The sequence below is a fragment of the Onychostruthus taczanowskii genome, unplaced genomic scaffold (assembly GCF_017590055.1).
Source record: "Onychostruthus taczanowskii isolate IOZ18803 unplaced genomic scaffold, ASM1759005v1 scaffold30, whole genome shotgun sequence".
In the NCBI taxonomy this organism is placed as follows: domain Eukaryota; kingdom Metazoa; phylum Chordata; class Aves; order Passeriformes; family Passeridae; genus Onychostruthus; species Onychostruthus taczanowskii.
Window position 1 is genome coordinate 1,221,365 of NW_024500350.1, and position 20,509 is coordinate 1,241,873.

General features: G+C 53.8%; 1 protein-coding gene across 1 annotated transcript in view; it reads right to left on the reverse strand.

Moving 5' to 3' along the window:
- MGAT5B (alpha-1,6-mannosylglycoprotein 6-beta-N-acetylglucosaminyltransferase B) overlaps positions 1–18,458 on the reverse strand; it is a 70,420-nt gene extending 51,962 nt beyond the window's left edge. Inside the window, exons 1-2 of the mRNA XM_041409218.1 lie at positions 18,380–18,458; positions 11,773–11,885 (exon numbers count right to left, since the gene is read on the reverse strand). Of these exons, the coding sequence (XP_041265152.1) occupies positions 11,773–11,885; positions 18,380–18,447 (181 nt within the window). The 5' untranslated portion in view covers positions 18,448–18,458. The remainder of the gene's footprint in view (positions 1–11,772; positions 11,886–18,379) is intronic.
- Between the last annotated feature and the right edge of the window lie 2,051 nt (positions 18,459–20,509).

Genomic DNA, 20,509 nt, shown 5'->3' on the forward strand with positions numbered 1-20,509 from the left:
AGCCAGGCACTGCTCTGCCCACCTCGCTCCCAGACTGTCACAGTGTGAGAAACAACTGCTCACTTTTTAAAATTTTATTAAACTCTAACAAAAACTATGACAAAAGGACTAAATAAGGAAAAATTACACCACTGGGAGCCCCTGTGACTACCAGCCAGGTGCTCCTCTTCAAAATGGATGCTCCCCCTTTATATCTCTAGCCCTTCCTAGAGTCCTGTCAGTGACTCCTTCCTCATTGTCCAGGGGTGGAAATCACTTTTTTACATATTGATTTGAGGTCAGGTGCTGCCATGGAAACAAGTAAACCCTCCCAAATTCCCAGAGTACCAAGGCCATCCCTTGATAACAATGCAAAGGGGAGGACACATTACAGTAACTAACTGTACATCTACAAAACTTCTCTTACCATACACCCAATGTTCACACCTTAACTGTGAGAGTCAGCCACCTCTTATAACAACAGCAAAGCCACATCCTTGTGTTAGGAAAATTAATCCACAAACAGCAGAGGTTTATGTCCAAAAAGGAGACAGAGGAGTCCTTTTACTTTATTCAAATGAAAGGGGAGGCCATGGGGCATTCCTCTGGGGCCTCCCACATTTTTGGAGGATGCAGCCCCCTTTTTATCCCAGTTTTCCTCCCTCTTTCCCCATTTCTGAGGTATTTGAGAGGTCCAGACTTCCTGAAATTCCTGATACTGATTCCCCTCTAATGTATAAACCTCCCTTTTAATTTTTAATTCTTACACAATTTAGGGGGTTTTCTTCCCCATTGTTTCTTTCATCTTTCAATGTCTAATTTCATTTATCAGCAAACCTAAAGTTTATTTGTAAAGGCAAATATCATTTTCCATTCACTAATCAGTGGAATCCTTCCCATTGTTTCTTTTATCCCCCAGTGCTGGTTTTATCCACCAGCAGACCCACAGCTTGTTTGTAAAGACAAACCCATCATTCCTCTCACTTGGGATCCACGGCCAGCAGCTTCAGCAGCAATGAGCTGCATCTCTGCTCCCCTCCTGCAGCCCCTGCCCTGCACACTGCAGCCTCTCCTGCTGGCATGCTGCCCCAGGGCTTTCCTGGAGGAGGAAAGCACCCTGAGCTGTCCCTGTCCCAGCTCCTCTGGCTCTGGGGTCTCACTCCTCCCTTCCTCACCCGCAGGACCCTGAGCTGAGCATGCACAAGAGGGTCCTGATGCTTTTCCACCCCTCCAGGTGCCCCGTCCCTCCCATCCCAAAGGAAACCCTGTAGGATTTCCTACAGCCTGCAGCTCCACCCAAACATGTCCGCTCCCTATTTCCATACAAATAAGAAAAGGCAGGAAAATGAACGACACAAACACTCACACTCCCCGCCAGGAGCGTTTCACTGCTGCAGGGGAGAGCCCAGGGCTGTTCCCCCCAAATTTATTGCTTCTTACCCTGCCATACACACACCAGAGACCTGATGTCCCCTCTGGGACATGGGGACAGTCCCAGGAGTCCTGCCATGAGCCATCACTGCAGGTAAAGGGAGCTGGATCCTCTCCTCTCCCCCACAGCCCCCAGGGATGGTCTGGGGGACTTGGGAAGCTGGGGAAGGAGAGATGAATACATACAACACCAACACAAGCTGCAGTTTAGCTTTTATTTGTTTTAATATATTTTTAAGACATCTTTCTTCCTCCTTCTCATCCCCCTTTCACTTTTTCTTTTAAAAAAGCAGCAGCAGGGAGTTTTTAGTTGCTTCTCTATTGCCAGCCAGCACTATTTTAAATTGCATTTTAAGCTGTTCTGCAGCGCTTCAAACACCTCACACTGCAGGACGGGCTTCCAAATTACAAGATTAACATTGATTTTAAATTGCTTTCTAAAACACAAGGGCTCCAGCACAGGGATGGATGCAGGGCAGCTGCTGTAGCAAAGCCCAAAGGACAGCAGAGCTCCTGGGGCATGGCTGCATCCCACACTGGGGTGGATGCTGTTGGGACTGGGGGTGAACTGGAGCCTGGATTTGCAGGTGAGACCCCCAGTTTCAGGTGAAAGCAGCACACACAGGTCCCACAGGACAGGGACAGCCCCAGAGTGACTCCACAGACCCACGAGCCAGGGACCAAACTTCATGTGGGTTCTTGGTGTTTACAGGAGGAGTCTCTGCAAGGTCACCAGCATTTTAGGTTCTCCTCCTGATTGTCTCCATTGCTCATCCAGGGACAATTGCACTGCCAGCAGCCAGTGCCCCATAGATTGCAGGGAAGGAAGGATTGCACCCAGCACTTGCACAGCCCAAAACCAGCCAGTGGAAGGGTCAGCACCCCCACCAATCCTCCAGCCCTGCACATCCAGTGCTCCACACCACACTCACAGCTGCCCTGAAAAGTGATTTCTTCAGAACTCACTCATTTAACACTTCCAAAATGATCACCCTTTCTCCTTCAGCCAAAAAGATTGGCCAAACAGTGCTGGGCATCCTGCCACTTTGCTTCCAGGGGGAAATAAATCATCCCTTCCTCCAGACCCATCAGTCTCCAGCAAGCTCAGGGGCCGGATCCTCCAAGCAGCAGCAGAGCCCAAAGCAGGGCCAGAGCTGGGGGGCATTGGCAGAGCTGCAGGATGAGCCTCAGCTAATCTCTCCTCAAGCTGAACTGAGCCCTGCTCTCTCGTTTAAACCAGAGAAACAAATAAATCAATGGGAAAACCCAGCTTTTACAGAGGCTGCTATGGTTCCCACTGTGCTAGTTTTATTTTCTGAAGTACCTGCTGCCTCCCGGGCTCAGGATGAATTTTGATTTAGGAGTGAAAAGGAGTAATAAAAGCATAAAGAGCCATTAACATTCCTCCTGGCCATGGTGGGGTGTTGGCTCATCACAAGTTGATGGAAATGCCATTTGACTTCCTTATGAGCTATAGAAAATCAATTAATTGATTTAATCATTCCCTGGGTGTCCCTGCTTATGGAGATAACGGAGTGCCAGGGCAGCAGGAAGCTGCTCCTGCCTCCTCTGACACAGGGCCAGCAGGGAAGGGGCCAGCACACATCCCTGCTCCGAGCTCCTCATCCCTGCTGCCCCACTTCAAGATGCGTGAATTCACACTTCCATTTTCCAATAAGTTTGGTGGCATATTTTTTTTCTTCTCTTGCAGCCTGCAGGCATTCAATTCTGAGCAGTAATTGCATGAAACAGGCACTTCTTCAGGAAGAGACATTTTCCCAGGGTGGATTAAGCCTTAACCACTACAACAGCAGCCCTGACACTTCTCTTTACCCCTCTGTGCCCTGCAAAGCACCCATCTGCATTTTGCATTTTGCTCCTCCAGCACATCCCCAGAGAAGCAGGCAGGAACCTCCAGTGTCATGTGGAGCCCCAGGGATTCCTTTATTTTCATTATTTCAATGGCTCTCATTTCCCTGCCTGCAACACCAATTTAATAAGGGCAGTAAAGTTTTACACCTCCACTTCAAGCTCCCTTTTCACGAGTCGGTCAAGGACGGAGCACAGAGCACCTAACGATGGATGCAGAGCTTGGGGCTGAAGTGGGGACACCAGCAGAAGAAGGAGAGGCCACATGCCTTTAATCAACCCAGACAAAACAATGGTCTGCTCCCAGAAACCTGCAGATTAAGGACACCCCTGTGTTGGCTGTGGGGTGAAACCCCAGCACGGTGACGCTGCTGGCACTCGTGGGCGTTGTGTCACCTGCTCAAAGAGCCCTTGGGGCAGCTGAGCATCCAGCAGGAGCTGCCAAAAGGCAATGCTTGGGGCAGAAAGCCCTCACCCTGCAGCTGGGCTCTGCCTGGCTTTGGTGCCTCCCTGAACTCCTTTCTCCCCATCAATGCTTGGACAAGGAAGGAGAACGGTGCCGAGCTCAGCGTTTCCAGGGGAGCTCAGGAGCCAACCCCGCTGCTCCAGGAGAAATCAAAAACCCATCAGCTCCCAGCAAAGCTCCTCACCAAGGAGATCCTCCCAGAGCCAGCCAGCTCCACTTGGCACCAACCAGACAACTTCTTGCAGCATCAGCTGGCTGCTCCAGCCTCCGAGGATCCATGGAGTGGCTTTGGAAGGGACGGATGCAGAGAGGCTGGAAGAGAGCCCCAAGCACTGAAGAGCTGCCCAGCATGCTCCTCCACATGGCTTCCCCCTGGCTGGCACCCACAGGCTCCAGGAGAGCCCAATCCAGCTCTGGATGCAGCAGCAGGAAGGGGAAGCACTGGGGATGTGCAGGATCTGCAGGTCCTGGTGCTGGGGAGGTGACACCACACTCAGACCCACACCTGGCACCTGGGAAAGCAGCCTGGATAACAACCCCCAGGCAGTGCAGGAAGAGGGGATGGGACAGGGTGTTGGATTGTTGGATTCAGTTTGTTTTTTTTATTATTTAGAGATGGGGTAACTGAGAGGTGTTTTAAAAACACTAACAGTAGTGTTACTCTTAATACTCTTAACAATATTTATCCTGCTCCATAACATTTCTAAGTCAACATTTCTTATCTTAAAATTTACATAAAAACACATACTATATAAACCTTCTATCAAGTTTTAAAAATTTTCTACAAATTCATTTCCCACAAGAGGGGAACCTCCTGTCTTTTGAGGGAGTTTTACCTAAGCAAACTCTGGATTCAGACCCTGAGAAGAGTCTCATCCCTCCTCCTGGAGCAGCACCCCGGGCACAGCCAGCGAGACACGCTGCAGCATCCGCTGATCCTGACAAGCTGCTCACAAACGCTGCACTTATCCAGGGCTGCTCAGCAGACAACATCAAAACATGACACCAGCAGCCCGGGAGAGGGTTGTAACTCACTCAGGAAGAAACTGGGGATAATTAGTGCCCCGTTTGCTGAGCAGAGCCCGCCCGGCTCCCTCCCTCCCCTGTCACTGTCGCTTGCTTGCACGATGGTTCTCCTGTCGCCTCCGCTGAGCGTTAAAGGCAGCGAGATAAATTTATAACTCACATGACTTCTAAAAAGCAAAGGGAACACGAACATCCCTGGAACCACGGGGCTGTGGGCCGTGTCTCAAGGATGCAGCAGCCCAAGCCCTCGCTCCCGGGTGATCTCCCCAGCCAGAGCAGGAAGGAAAAGGGATTCCCAAAGCCACAAAGCAACTTTTGGGTATTCTGCCCACCCCAAGCTCCTGTCAGAAGAACTGTGTGCTCTGCCCAGAAGCAGACTGGGGTCTGTCAGAAGTGTCATCAACCCAAATTTGCAAATAGGTCCTGAAAATTACCTTTCCCGAGAGAGGGAGGGTGAACACATCTGTGTTTTACTTTAAAGCTGTCATGGGCTGAGCAGCATCTCAGTGCAGCCAGGATGGAGCTGAACTGAGCTGTGCCCTGCTCTGCTGTCAGCCCTCGCAACGAGAGAGCACACAGGGGGTCAGGACTGTGGACAGACCTCCCTCCTCCTCCTCCTCCTCCTCCTCCTCCTCCTCCTCCTCCTCCTCCTGCCCTCCCGGCACAGCTGACTGCGAGTGGGGATGACAGAGCTCCTCAGGCTCACTCTGATCGTTAGCAAATCCGAGCCTGACCTTTCTGCCTCCTCTGTGAGAGCAAATGGTGATGCTACCTGGCCATGCTAACCCAGCTGGGATGCTGCTGGAGCAGAAGGAAAAGCAGCAGAGCCGGGAGCAGGAGCAGGACCCCTCTGAGGAGATCATGTCGGTTCTCACATTTCTGTTTGGCCTCGCTGCTCCGCTCCTCAGGGAGCAATCCAAGGCATTGAAATAACATGAGATCCCGTTGCTTCACGGTGCTGTGGCTCTGAAATGGTGAAAATGCCCTACAAAACCCCCAGCAACCTTCAGCATTATCATCTGCAGCACAATTCCCACCCCTCCACGACACCCCTGCTCTGGAGAGAAACAGAAGCCACAAACACCAAAGCTCACAGCTGTGCTGCACAGCCCCAAACATCTCCCTCTCTCCTCTTCTGTGTTCACTGATGGAAGAAATCGCTTTAAGCAGGTGAGACTCCAGGAACTGGAGCAAGCAGCAGCGGCAGGAGAGGCAGAGCTGGAATACTGAGAGGGTGTGAGGAGAACAGAGCAGGATCCCTGCCAGGTGACATTACACACCATCTCCAGCACAACATGCCTTGGCTGTTGGCTCTGGATCTCTCCTGACAGTCCTGTAGCCCAGCGTGGCAAACCAGAGCCATTCTGCCACCACAAGGAAGCCCAGCTCCCCCATGGTCTGCATGTGGGACAAGACACCCCAAGCCAGCAAGGACAGCCTTCCACATTTCATATATTATTATATTTATGTATATATTTATATTTTTTTTCTTTTCCACATTTGTTTTTATTCCCTCCAAAATGAACATAAATTACCAAATCTTTTTGCAGGACAATCTGTTCAAGCTGTTCTTTGGTGACCTGCAGTTCTGCTGGATCACAGACCACGGGAAGTCCCTGCAGGGGCTGCTGCACTGCCCACCCCCAGACAGGTTCCAGGTTGAGTTACCATTGCCCAGCTGCAATGTCCCAGTGCTGCAGGACTGGAAAAACCTCTGTTCTAGCCCACAAGCTGCTTATCACCCCATCAGGGTCCATATCCTGCAGCCCTGAGATCAGACCCCAAAACACATCTCAGAAACCCAGCACAAGGTGCAACAGCCTTGTAGAGGCTGAGCTTCACCTCTCCTTGCTTCTGTTCTCCAGCCTGTGCTCTAAAACCAGCTCTCCCCCACCCTTGTCCTTCCTTCATCCCATTCCCACCACTCCTGCTCCCAAAGCAGTGGAGGAAAGGCAGCACAGGAGCCCAGCTGTGGTCAGCCACAGGAAAACAGCTGGAGATGCTGGGGTGGGGAAAGGCAGGTGCTGAGCTCTGCAGCTGAGCAGCAGGAAACACTTAAAAACAAGTTGAAAAAAACAGTTATGGGAACAGCAAACACAAACCCCAGGCACTCAGCAAACCCCCATTTCCCAAAGGCAGGATTGCAGGACCCCAACAGCCCCAGAGCCACTGCTGCAGAGTGACCCCAAGCACTGAGGTACCTGAGAGCCACTTCAGATGCTTCTGCCAAAGTCCCAGCGAGGTCAGCTGGAATCAAATCAGACCAGCATGAGGGCAGAGCTCTGCTCCAGCCATTTCAGGACCTGTCCCAAACCTCCCCTGGGTTTGCAGCAAATTCCTCCAGCACCTCACACCCAACCCTGCAGGAATCAACAACAAGAGGAATCCAAAGGCTTTTGATTCTTTGAACCAGCTACAGCAGTTGCAGGCAATATTCCAGCCATCTAATCACGTTTTAACACTTAATAACCTATTTTCCCTGGCTAATCCCCTGCAGCAGCAAGCTCCACCAGCGGGATGCACATCCCACCAAACCCAGCCTGGGGCACAGCCACGGGCTGAGGGACCACAGCCGAGTCCCTCCCAGCACCATGATTACAGAATTTGGTGCTTTTTCAGCAGCAGCCTCCTGGCCCCTGACTCTGGCAGTAAAACAAGCGCAAGAAAGATGCTTGGGGGAAAAAAAGGATCATCAAACATATTAAATTCTAAATGAGAGGAGAGAGGAGGGCACAGAAAACTCAATCTCCTGAGTCTAGAGCCCTTTCCAAAGCATCTCCCACATTCAAAATTTATAGACTTCTCTGTTTCCCTTTTTATCTACATCTTTGTTTGCAGAATAAATTCTCTCAGTGGCCATTTCAAAACAAAGGAACCTCTGTCTGTGTTTACTTGACAGCAGTGGATTAGGATAAAATAACTTGCATTTCAGAAGGGTTTTTTTATTTATTGTTAAGATGCAAAGCCTCTGCTGCAGCGAATCACCAAGCAGAGAATCCATCTGAAGAATGATTTCTGGCACACAACAAGAAACTTGGCTTTTGGAGAGAACCTCTGAGAAAGGTATTCACATACAAAAATCAAATTTTAAATGGGATTAACTTCTGGACTGTGACATTATGCATTTCTCCTGTTCTTGCTCCTGCCTCGCATCTGTCTTCATTTTGGTTATGACTGGCTGCTCACCCAGTTCAGGAGCCAGGAAAGCTCTGGGCAGGGCTGGGGCATTTTCATGTCTCCCTTTGAATGGCAAAAGCTGAGGCTCAAGGCTGGGCTGGGCAGGTCACTCAGGGAGAAACAGGAACAGCCCCAGTCTAAATTGGACCAGGGATCATGAATTCAGCATCCATCCACAACCCAAAGGATTTTTTGGATGCAGATGATTTTAAAGCAAATGACTTTTTGACATCCCCCAGCTCTCTGCAGCCAGCCCAACCCCGCAGGCACTGAAGGGCAGGAGCAGCTTCCCCTGCACAGCTGGCTCTGGCAGGACACTGGGAACAAGGAGCAGCACACACAGCCACAAGGGCTGGGATCAGCCCCAGGAAGGAGCTGACACTCACTCACCACAGGCTCACCCCATTTATACCCCAGAGCACGTGGAGGAGGATGATGATGGCAGCTTCCCTGCAACACCCATCAGTTAATGAATAATGCTCCAAAGGGCCCTTCCAGGAGTCCAGGAGGAGCAGGGAACAGCAGCATTAGCCCATTCCTGGGAAACACTCAGGCCTGGGCATGCCAAACCTGACCACACCCCAGAACTCTGCCCAAATCACTGGCCATGAACCTTTCCAGATTCCCATTCCTCATCACACCAAGAGCTCAGCACAGCCCAGCACAATCAACCTGCCCCTCTGAGCTCCTCCAGCCCAGCACTGTGTTCTTAACAGCCACCACAACTGCCAGGAACATTTCCTGGGCTTCCCTGTGCTCCAGAACACATGTTAATTAAATGCCAGTTTGTTATTCAAACAGACCTTTGGAGACTTCACAGCACTAATAAGCAGCACATCCACTCCTGCTGCCTGCCTCCCTCCCCACGTGGATGTTCACTCCACGTGAGCTGCACCTCCCCTCAGCCAGGAGAGCCCTCTGAGTGCCCTCCTCAGCTCCTGCTTGTGAAAAATGCGTATTTTGTGATTGGCTTTTTGCAAATATTAAAATGAATATTGTATGTGTTATGTTAGAAAGTTATGCTGTATTCATTTTCTCAAGTAGTGTGTTAAATATAGTTTTAGGATACAACATAATGTTAAAATAGAAACTGTGTATGTGGAATATTTTTTTAAAGAAAGGAATGAGGCACTCACACCAGATAGCAGCCACAGGACACCTAAATCTTTCCGAGAAAGAGAATTTATTGCTCCATTATCAGAAGAAACGAACTTGATGCCGTTAGGATTCAGAGGAAGAAGTTGACACTGACCAGACAGAATCCTTTGTTTGAATGGAACTTATGCATCATGGATGAGGTGTATGAATCTGCAACAGGCTGTTGTTTTTAAGGGTTAATCCTCTGTTAACGTGGGTCCTTTTTCAGGCTTATTTTTTCCAGAAAGAGGTACCCAGACTGTCTGTAACTCTTTGTTTTTATTGTCTCGTATTGTCCTAATGGCAATCGTTCAAATTTTTATTACTCTAATTATATTGCTATTTTTATAACCATTTTATTACTATTAAACTTTTAAAATTTTAAAACCAAGCAATTGGCGTTTTTCACACTGCTCCAGTTATTAAACTTTTAAAATTTTAAAACCAAGTGATTGGCGTTTTTCACATTGCTCCAGACAGAGGGGTCAGCCCTGCCCTCAGCTCAGCTCAGCTCAGCTCAGCTCAGCTCAGGTGTGCTCTCAGAGTCTGCAGGGATGGAGTTCCCACCTCCCCAGAGGCTGTGGCTCCCTTTTCCCATTCCCCAGGGAGGCTGCCCAGGATCCACCGCCCTTCCTGCCTTTGCCATGGGTGGGATAGCTGGTCCTTCCAGCCATCAGATCCTCCCCCACAGCCCCATCCTTTCCCAGGTGACAGAGGGAGGTGACAGTGGCCAGCTCCTGGCCAGCTCATTCCCTGAGCCTTGGTCCCACTCTACTTTGGGGGTCACTCACCCCTGGGAACAGCTATATCACCCTGGGGCACAGCCAGCCCCTACAAACATCCCAGCATGGCCAGCAGGAATGTTAATGGCTCTTTATGCTTTTATTACCCCTTTTCACTCCAAAATAAAAATTCATCCTGAGCCTGGGAGGCAGCAGGTGCTTCAGAACACAAAACTAGCACAGTGGGAACCACAGCAGCCTCTGTAAAAGCTGTGACAGTGTGATAGGAAAGGCTGAACCCCAAAAGCCTGAACCAGGTGTTAAAGAGTGAGAAAAAGCCTCCCAGGTTGTGCCTGCCAAGCTCTGGGCACAAAGAACACAACCTTCCTCCAGCATCTTCCTCCAGAGACAGGAGAGAGGATGCTTTGTGTTTAAAACCAGTGTGTGAGGCTGTGAATGAAGCTCATCTTCCCCAATAAGAAGCACAGCAACAGCCAAATGTGCAGCAATTCATCTGGAAGCAATAGTTTGTTTGACAAAGCCACTGAATATAGGGGGGAAAAAATTGGATTTGCATAGAATTTTTGAGCTTTCTAACAAAGCAGGATTTGCTTTACCCAGTTAGAAAGCTAAGAGACCAAAACCTTGAAAAATTAGAGGACCTAGGTCATAATTTACTTATTTTCTTCTTTAAATGAGACCAGTCAGGCATTACCAGAAGCAACATTCAACCTGCACCACCTCAGAGCAAAGCAGCACCTCTCCCAACCAGCAAGGCTGGTGCTCACAGCCCTCAGCAGAGCCAAAGAGGCTCAGGCAAGAGGGTGAACACATTTACACACCTTGATTTAATCACTTGAACCCCTGAATGTGGAGGATTTGAGGTGTGAGTGCCTGAAAAAGGAGATTTAGGTTGATCCAGCTCCAGGGCTGTGCTGACACTGCTCCCAGGAAACAAGAGACAGACAAGGATGCAGCCAGTGGATTCAAAGGTCTGGGTTAACTTAAGGATAAGGATGGGAAAAGCCACTCCAAGGCATCCAGAAAGGGGGTGAAGAGCTGAGAAATGGTTTTTTTGCCATTATTTCAGTCCAACTTTAGAGCCCTCTGACCCTGAGCCATCCTGATAATCCCAAAAAGGGCCAGGAAGGATCTGTGGGAATGGAAGATCCAAGCACCATCCTCCTGCATCCCTGGCACTCATCACGTCAGCTGGACCATGCACGTGGGGGCACCACACAAGGATCTTGGGCTGGAAATGGGGATGTGTGTCCTGTCCCCATCTATCCGAGCTGGGGCATTTCTCTGCTGGTCACTGGGCAGTTTCTTTATCTCTCCCACAGCCAATCCTCCCTCCAGCAGATCTCTGCTGTCCATGGCCAGGGAGTGTCCCTGCAGGGCTGATCAAATTCCATCATCCCATGGGGAGATGCTCCGCCCAGGGCAGGAGCCAAGCATTCCTGCCTGGATACAATCTGAGCCTGGGACAGCACAGCAGCCTTTGCCCACTGCATTCCCAGAGGAGCAGCTTTCTCCTGCCCTGCATTCCCAGAGGGAGAGCAGGCCCATCTCCAGCAGCCCTGGAGCTTCAGAGGAAAACTGCAGCCTTGTGCAGGATCCCTGCTCCAGCAGAAGCACAGCTGGCACTGCAGGAGGGCTGAGCCCCCATGGGATGGGACTGTGCCACCACCCTGACACACAGGGCTCAGGGCATGTTCTGACTCTGACACTGGCAGTGGTTTGTTTGTTTGTACTATTGCATTTGTATTTTTAATTTTCCTAGTAAAGAACTGTTATTCCTATTCTGATATTTTTGCCTGAGAGCCCCTTAATTTCAAAATTGTAATAATTCAGAGGGAGGGGGTTTACATTTTCCATTTCAGGGCAGGCTCCTGCCTTCCCTAGCAGATAGCTGTCTGTCCAAACCAAGACCCTGGGGCAGGCTGGGCACGGAGCTGCGCTCACCTTCGGTGCGGATGGTGAAGGGGGAGTCCCCCAGGCGCTTGGCTGAGAACTGCCCTCCCAGGGATGTCATCAGGAAGCACAGCGTGAAAAATCCAATGCCCAGCACGAAAATCCTGCAGGAGAGAAAGCAGAGCTGGAGCAAGGGGTGATGAGGAGTCAGCCCCACCATCCTCTGCCCCTGGGGTAATCCCTGTGCACAGCAGCAGGAGAGGCTTTGGGTTTGGGTGTCTGGGACAGTCCCAGCTCCATCCCTGTGGCTCACCCCACCCAGCTGTGGCAGGGAGCATCTGTGCAGCCCCAGCCCCACCTGCAGCTCACCCCAGCCACAGCCAGACCCTTCACAACGAGCCCAGGACACAAACCCTGGCACTGAGCAGGGGGTTTTGCCCCTCTGAAATCCCTGCAGCCTCTCCAATGGGCAGGCCTTGAGGAATCCTCCACTGCACTCAAAGGGGAGTGGGATCTGCATCTTCAGCAGGGAAGCTGAGCCAGACCTCAGCTGCCCTGTGATGCTCCAGCAGGTGCAGCCCAACAACCCAGACCACAGGAACCACTACAATGAACAATGCCTGTGTTCCTCTGGGAGAGAGGAGTAAAGAGACCTTTACCTTCCCTTCCTCCCAAAGGAGCTAAAATAAACCCTTTTAGTTTTTTACACAAAGCCTTTTGTTCCCCTGTAACTAGGCCACCGGCATTGTCATTGTGTCCCCTGTGCACAAGGGGACAAGGAGGGACTTGCAGCACTCGTGTGGCCTGGGGCCATCCCATCACTGCTTTGTTCACAGGGCTCCCAGGGGACACCCTGGGCAGGATGTCACCTCCAGCGAGGGGCAGGAGCTCCCAGCACTGCTCCTGCTCAGCCCAAATTCAGCCAGTCCCTCTTCTGGGGGTGGAAGGGCTGAGGGGAAGAGCTCTGTGCCAGCTGGGTGTTGTGCACCAGAGAGTGAAAAGCAGAGTGCTGTGTGCCAAGGGATGGATGTCTGGCCTCCTTCCACTGCTCAGAGCTGCTGCCATCATCCCCGGGACTCCGTGGAGGTGCAGCAGCCTGCAGCAGCCACACGGGAAAAGCCCTGGCAGAGCCACTGCCAGGTGTCATTGTGACAGCTCCCAGAGCAGCAGCGTGATCTCAGACCCAGGGGAAACCTCGAGGAGGAGCAAGAGAAAAGACAACCCCCAGCCAGCGTGGAGAAACAACAGGTTTGTCTTCCAGCAGGTGAATAAACCCTGTGTGGGGCAGGGAGCTGAGGGAGCCCTCAGGGGCGCCCAGGCATCGCTGCCTCGGCATCCCTGAGCCAAAGGGAAGCAAACCACAGAGGACAGCAGACTGCAGCTCTCCTTCACAAGCTCACAGCATCCTCCACAGGGCTCAGGAGCTGCACACAGCCACAGCACAGCCAGGCTTTGCCAGGGGCAGAGGAGCCCCAGGTGGAATGCTTTCCACCTCAGCATTCCTGCACAGCTAAAAGGCAGAGGAGTGAGAACCAGCCTTCAACTCTGGGCTACAGCACGCCAGCAGTGCAATTATCTGCTGCTGGAAAGGGCTAACAAATAAAGTGACCTGCTTCAAAGCCCTCGTTAGTGACTGGAGATGTTGTGGAGAGCTCAAGTGCCAGGTCAAGCAGCTCAAGAAGGGCTGAGCTTCCCCAGGGAGATCCAGTGAGGGCAGCTCCCTATTGTCCCAGCCAGCATAGCCAGGCTTTCCTTGCCTGGAGAGACTCCTGGGCAAGGCATGGCACTTACAGGGGATCTACGAGCTCCCTGCCTCCCTCCAGGCAGCTCTGGTGCTGCTGTCACACAGACAGACACACCTGAGCCCCACATCCAGGGCAGCCTGGCTCTCAGCAGCAGCCAGTTCAAGAACAAAGGGTTTCTTTGCCTGCTCCGAGGAGGATCAGCCTTGCTCACAGCAGACAACTCCTGCCCATCCCCGTGGATCAGCCCTGCCCCATTCCCAGTGGATCAGAGACACCTGGCTCTGGGCAAGCAGCACAGCACAGCCCAGCTCCCCATCCCCTCCTCACCTCCCACCTAATCAAGGGGGAAAGCAACACCCTGGGCTTGTCAGCACTAAGGAGCTCTGCCAGCAGCACACTCAGCACCAGCACAAACCCTCCCTGACAGCCTGGCCAGAGCTGGCCTGGGAGAGGTGATCCACCTGGGAGAGGTGATCCACCTGGGAGAGCTGGAGCTGACCCACCTGGGAGAGGTGATCCACCTGGGAGAGCTAACCCACCTGGGAGAGCTGATCCACCTGGGAGAGCTAACCCACCTGGGAGAGCTGGAGCTGACCCACCTGGGAGAGGTGATCCACCCGGGAGAGGTGATCCACCTGGGAGAGCTGATCCACCTGGGAGAGCTGACCCACCTGGCAGAGGGGATGCTCAAGTGCATCACTAGAACTGCCTGTGCAGACATCCCCGTGCAGCCTGGACCAGCTCAGGTCCCTTTATTTCTGAATGAGCCGCCCCTGGAGGGATGGGAAGCAGTTTCTACAAGACACAGAAAGCACTGTGCACTCACTAACCCAGGCTCCCATCCCGAAAGGCCTGGCTGCAGGCACAGCCCCACAGGCAGCAAGCAGTGGAGCAGAGCCACCCCTCCCCAGGAGATGCTGATGAACCGTGGAGCTGTGGGACCTGCACACAGACACACACAGACCCCAGCCCCTCCCCAGACAGACCTGGCAGAAGGCTTTGCAGAGAGCTGAGGTCCAGCTCCAGCAGGGAGGTGACTGTGGAGGCAGCAGAGTGTCCCTGATGCTGCAGAGTAGCGTGGTGTCCCATAAATAGCTTGGAGAGGGGGTGATCTGGGGACGTTAGAGCATTTTCTGCCATCATCACAGCCTGAGCCCAGCGCAGTGCTGCCTCTGGGAAAGGCTCTCAGGAACACCCTGGAGGGGACTGCTGCGCCCAGCTTGGCTCTGGAGGGCTGAATTTGCCCTTAGGGAATGCTGTCTGCCATGGCACTTCCCTGGCAGGAGAGGACAGCAGCAGGCTGGAGAGGAAAGAAGCTGAAGGGGCTCAAAGCCCAGGCAGGTCCTGCAGCCCAGGGTCCACCCTGGGACAAACCCACCCTGCCCTGGTATCCCCTCCCCCGAGGGGCATTTTTACAAAGCACCACCTGAACAAATACTCAGCCCTGATTCTGCTCTCACACCTCCTATTGACAATATCTTCATCATTATGCGAGACCGTGTTGGCGCTTTTTAATTTTCATAATTATAGTCTGGCAAGGAGGGATCGTTGAACACTGAGCAGAAAGAAAAAGGGGAAGGGAAGAAAAAGATACAAAGGTGATCTCTGCTCTACCATCTCCCTAGGAAACTAAACCTTTTTCATTTTGACTGGATTACAGAGAGAGTAGGGGAAATGCAAGATGCTTTTTTTCAAAAAAAAAAAAAAAAAAAAAAAAAAAAAAAAAAAAAAAAAAAGAAAAAGAAAAAGAAAAAGAGGAATTGGAGCCTTACTGGAATTGCTGTCCTTGGGAAATCAGTAGATCCAGCACAGAGCAGTGCTCCAGGGAGCAGGGATGGTGCAGGGCTGGACTCTCAGCCTGAGAACCCCAACTCCTTTACTTTACTTTTGCTCCTGTTCTCCAGGTGAATAAAAGTGCCTGGCCCAGACTCACCTGAGTGGAAACTCCTTATACAGAAAACAAATTTACCACAAAGTAGGTAAAACATACCAGATCCCAGATGGTCCAAATGGACAGAGTCCTCTTCCCCAAAATCAAAACTAACTCCCTGAAGACTCTCGAGTTCCAAGGACCAAATAACCCCTATCCTGCATGCTGGCTTTGCCTGTCATCCCATGTCACTTTTAATTCATCACTCGGGCACAGTTCTGGTGCCAAGTCCCTCTCCACACCCTCCCCAAACTGAAATGGTCTCAGTTCTGGGCTCTGGCTTGGAGCCCAAAAGAAAAGAAAGTGAATTCCTCAAGTCTTAAATGAAAATTGGAAGTGATCCCCCAGTCATGGAGGATTTTGGCCCATGGAACTGAAAGCTGGATATGACCAGGATGGTCTGAGTGCAGAGCTGGGATCTGGTGGGGGGAGGAAGGCCAGCAGCACCCAGCAGGATGGGACTGTGGCACTGGGAATGTGGCACTGGGACTGTGCCCATGGTGCCACAACACCCAGCTGGGACCACAGGGAGATCCTACACAGGTGTGGGGGGAAATCAAGGGCCACAGAGTCAGGTAACACCTTTCATTAGACAATAATAGTTTTCAAGTATTAAATAGTTTTCAACTATTATTTAAACAACCAAGTTTTCAACTCCCAAAAGCTGAGCCACCATTCCTACCAGCAGAAGTCAGGTTAATGAATGACTCCTCTCCCTCAAACCCTTTTTGCTTGGAGCCCAACAGGGTTGTGGTGCTGTCAAACTGATGCTCAGCCATGGCACTGTGTTCCATGCAGGGACCAGAGAGAACTCTCACTGAGCACTGTCACATCCCACTGAAAGCCTGGCTTTGGCTCTCAGCTGGCAAACAGAACTACAGAGCCAAGAGCTGTGCGAGCTGGACCAGGGATCCTGGGTGAATTCTTGCCTGGATCCAGCACCATCACAAGTGAGACCCCCTTTTCTGCTGGGATGAAGTCAGAGCCACCCTTGGACATTCCTGTGGTTTTCCAGACTGATCTGCTCCCTCTCTGCAGGTGCTCTCCCAGCTCAGGGCTCTGCATTGCATTGCTAAGCGTGTCTGGAGGTGGTTAATGAAATGTTTTGGTGCACAGGATCGGGTTTCCTGTGTGCTGTTTGCCGATGGCACCAATCCCCATCAGGCAGGGCATGGCACCACGGGATTCCCGGAGCAGTGAGGCTTTGCCCAGCCAGCAGCAGGGAACCTGTCCATTTACAGGACCCATCCTGGCTGCCAGGACCTTCTCCCACTGCTGGAGGTTATCCCTGACCCACATCAGCTGAGGATGGGGGTGCTGGTGTTAGGGGAGCAGAGCTGATCTGCACGGGTTAAGGCTGAGCTGGGCAGTGCCAACACTCACCCACGCTGGGCTGGGAGCAAGGTGACACAGGACTGTGCCAGGGGGGTGACACTCAGCATGACAGCAGCAGGGAGGAGGTGCAGAGGTCCTGGATACTATGGGACAGTAAGGAGAGGGTCTTGGGAATTCTTCCTCTTGCACAGGGAGAGCCTGGCTGTTAACAACAAGGTAACCCTGCTGGTTCCAGTGGCACCAATACTGGTCTGTACTGGCTGGAGAGCAGAAGCCAGCCCAGGGCACACGGCCAGGACAGTGCAAGTTCTCCACCTGGGCACCAGAGACCATCCAGCCATCACAAACCCCTCATCCACACACATCCTCATCCCTAACGGGACTTTGTGATCCCCCTGCCATGCACTCCCTGTGCTCGCCCACCCTGACCCCAGATCACTGCTGGAGATGGGGTTCCCTGCCTCAGGGGTGATGCCCAGGGCACAGGGATGCTCCAGCCAGTCACCTCCTCACTGTGGAATTCAAACCCAGTTAAGAGAGCAAACAGCCAGGCAAAGAGCACCCCCGGGGTGAGTGTGCCCTTCTCGTGTCTCTCGCAGTCACTCCCTGCTCCGCTCCTGAGCCCTGGGAACCCTCACAGCTCTGCCAGCGCTTTGTGGCACCCCTTGGCCAAGTTCCCCAGCCCCAGGGCAGTGCCGCGGCATCCAGCAGCAGAAATCGCTCCAGGCAAGCAGAGCCCAGCAGCTCCCGAGGAGAGGCAGAAAACCTCTCCACACCCGAGGGCGAGCGAGCGGTGCAAGCCCAGCCTGTCCTCCTTCCCCACGCAGGGCTAGGGTACCTGGGCTAAGCACAAAGGCAGCGAGCAGGTCCCTCCGGTGAGCCCAGAGCTCCAAACACAGCGGGGAGCGCTGGAAGTCGCTGGGCTGGGCTCGCCCCACCTCGAGCTTCGTCCCCCGGCACGTTCGCCTCTATCTCTAAGGGGTTTTGGTCCCTCTCCCCATCGGAAAACCACATAACTGCCAACGTCTCCCAACATCTCCCGGGTGTCTCAAGCTCGGGACCAACCCTAGCACGTCTCCAGCGAAGCAAAGAAGCCGGAGAGCAAGGGCTGGAGAGGGGTAGGGAATGTATGGAAGCAAAAATGAGGAGTTAAGGCAAGGGGGAAAAGCAATGGGTGGGTACGGGTGTGCCGGAGCCGGCGGGTTCAGGTCTGGACATCCACCCCAGCCCCGCTGCCAGCTCAGGGTGCGTTTCGAAATCCCCAGCCGCACCAGCAGGCTTAAACCACAGCAGCCGAATCCCCCCAAGGACCAACACCCCCGAGAACCGTTCTCAAAAAAGCCAGCGGCGAGCAGCCCCGCGATAACCCCAGAGCCAGCGGCGGCGGGGCGAGCGGGGAGCGGCAGCCAGCGAGAGCTGCAGGAGCCGCACGCTGCCCCGCGGGCAGCCCTGCCTGGATCCCTGCCTGGATCCCTGTCTGGAGCCCTGCCTGGAGCCCTGCCTGGATGCCTGCCATGCCCGGCTGGGCTCCATCCGCACCCCCGCACGCCCCACAGGAGCCGCAGCCCCCGCACCATCCGCGCTCCGCCGGCCGCTCCCCGCCCGCAGGAGCCGGGCGAGGCTGCCAGAAAGGAAACGCCAACTTTACCTAAAGGGTCTCAAGGTGACGAGGCATCTTCTGACCATTATCTTGCCATCCGCGTTGACAGTGATCATCGTTCAAAGTTGCGGGCAGGGGCGGCCCCGCTCCCCCCCAGCGGCAGCGCGGGCGGCAGCGAGCGGGGCTCAGCGGCCGGGGCGCGGGGCTGCGCGGGGGCGCATGGCGGGGGCTCTGCGGGGACCCCCCCGCCCTAGCCTTGCCCCTGCCCGCTGCCGGCCGTGCCCATGGCCGGGCCGCTGGGCTCCGCTCCGCTCCGCGCACCCCGCGCTGCGGCTCCGCTCCGCCCCGCACCGCCCCGCGGAGCCTCCGCCGCGCTCCGCGTGCCATCTAGCGGCAGCCCGGCCCCGAAAGGGGGGGTCGGGGCAGGGGGGAAGGGGATGTGGGGGTGGGCAGCCCCCCGAGGTGAGGGGATGGTGTTTTGAGGGGGGGGGAGTGGCCAGGTTTGGGCGGAGAGGGCGGCAGCATCCCCGCGCAGGTGACAGCCCCCGGCGGGGGGACCTCGGGAGGCTGCGATGGCCTTTGGCGGGGGCAGTCCGACCTGAAATGCCACCCAGCACCGTGCCCGGGTGCTGTTTGATTTGGGGGGGTTAGGAGCAGGGCAAACCTCCCCTGGGGGAAAGGCGGGTCTGGAGCCTGACAGCACCAGGCTGCAGCTCTGCGGCTCCATCACTCTGCTTTCTCTCTGGGGGGCACAGTCACAGCCGCGATGTGGCTCCCCAAAGTCCCCGGGTGTTGCAGGGTGCTGCCAAGAGGAGCAGGGCGGTGTCCTTGGGAAGACAAAGGAAGGGCCGTGAGAGCTGAGGCAGGAGAAGCAGCGCTGAGCTCAGCAGAGGTGTTTCCGGCTCTCCTCTGGAAGGTGACAAGCACAAAAAGCCTCCCAAAAGTTGGGACTTAAAGGAGCCAAGTGAGCACAGAGCCCAGAGATGTCCCATTTCCAATCTCAGCCAGGATGGGTGCACCCACTGGGGGTGAGAGAAGGGATGCAGCACCCCAGGGTGAGCACAGAATGGATGGAAGGACAACGCTGTCCCCCCTAGGCCAGGCTACAGGACAGAGTCCCCGTGGTCTGGGGGGCTGTGGTGCCAACAGGGCCCCCTCATGCCATGCTGGCCCCATGGCTGGCTGTCCCTCTTCGCTCTGAATATCACCACAGGTACCATAAAGCACAGGGTGACACTAGGGGACAGCTGTCCTTTGCCTTCCCCACGGTGGGATGCTCTCCTCCCATGGTGTTCCCCAGCCTTTCTCCATCCCATTTTCCCCAAGAGAGAGAAACCTCCCTCCAGCCCTGCCTGCCTGGCCTGGCTTAGTGATCTGCACCTCAAGTGTTGAATTCCAGCACCAGCCACCCACTCCTCTACAAACCAACCCTGATTGTGCACAATCCCAGGGTTTTCCCTTGGGGCCGAGGAGGAGGAAATGCTGCTGTGATACTGCATTTCCATAGGCACCCCAGATGCTCACACTGCTTCCTTCTCCCCAGTGGAAATCAGGGTCAGCAAAGCTCCAGGGAGAATAAAGCTGCAAGAGCACCAGACACGAGTGAGCTCAGGGACAGCAGCTGGAAATTTACCCCAAACCAGAATTTTTCCTCATAAAACAGCAATTTTTTCCAAGCAGAAGTGAGAGGTAAAACCATATTCTTCAGGACTTCTTAAATTCAGGAGGATTTTTGTGTTCATCCACACTTGTGGGTCATCTCTGGATGTTCCCTGTCCCCTGTCCCCTGGCATTGAGGGGAGAAGGGACCAGGGAGGACACGGTGTCCTCGACACTAGTGGTGGGCAGGTGACAGGGAAGGAGCCATTGCCACACCAGGCCTGGGTGGGATCACAGCAGGGTGCAGAGGGATGCACAGAGTGAGGATTTGCAGCAAGTGTGGCTCAGGAGCAGCAGCCAGCACTGCCAAGCCAAACCCTCAGGTCACCTTGGCAAGGACACCCTTCCCTGGAGCCCACCCTGTGGGGACCTTGTGGATACAACCAGGCAGCACCAGGGCATGGACAGACCCCAAACAGCAGCTGGGTGCTCAGTCCCTGCTCTTTTAGGTGCAGCTGAGAGCCCCTGGCCTCCTCTGGAAAAGCTACCTGGTGTTCTTCACCTGGCCATTGGGCAAGG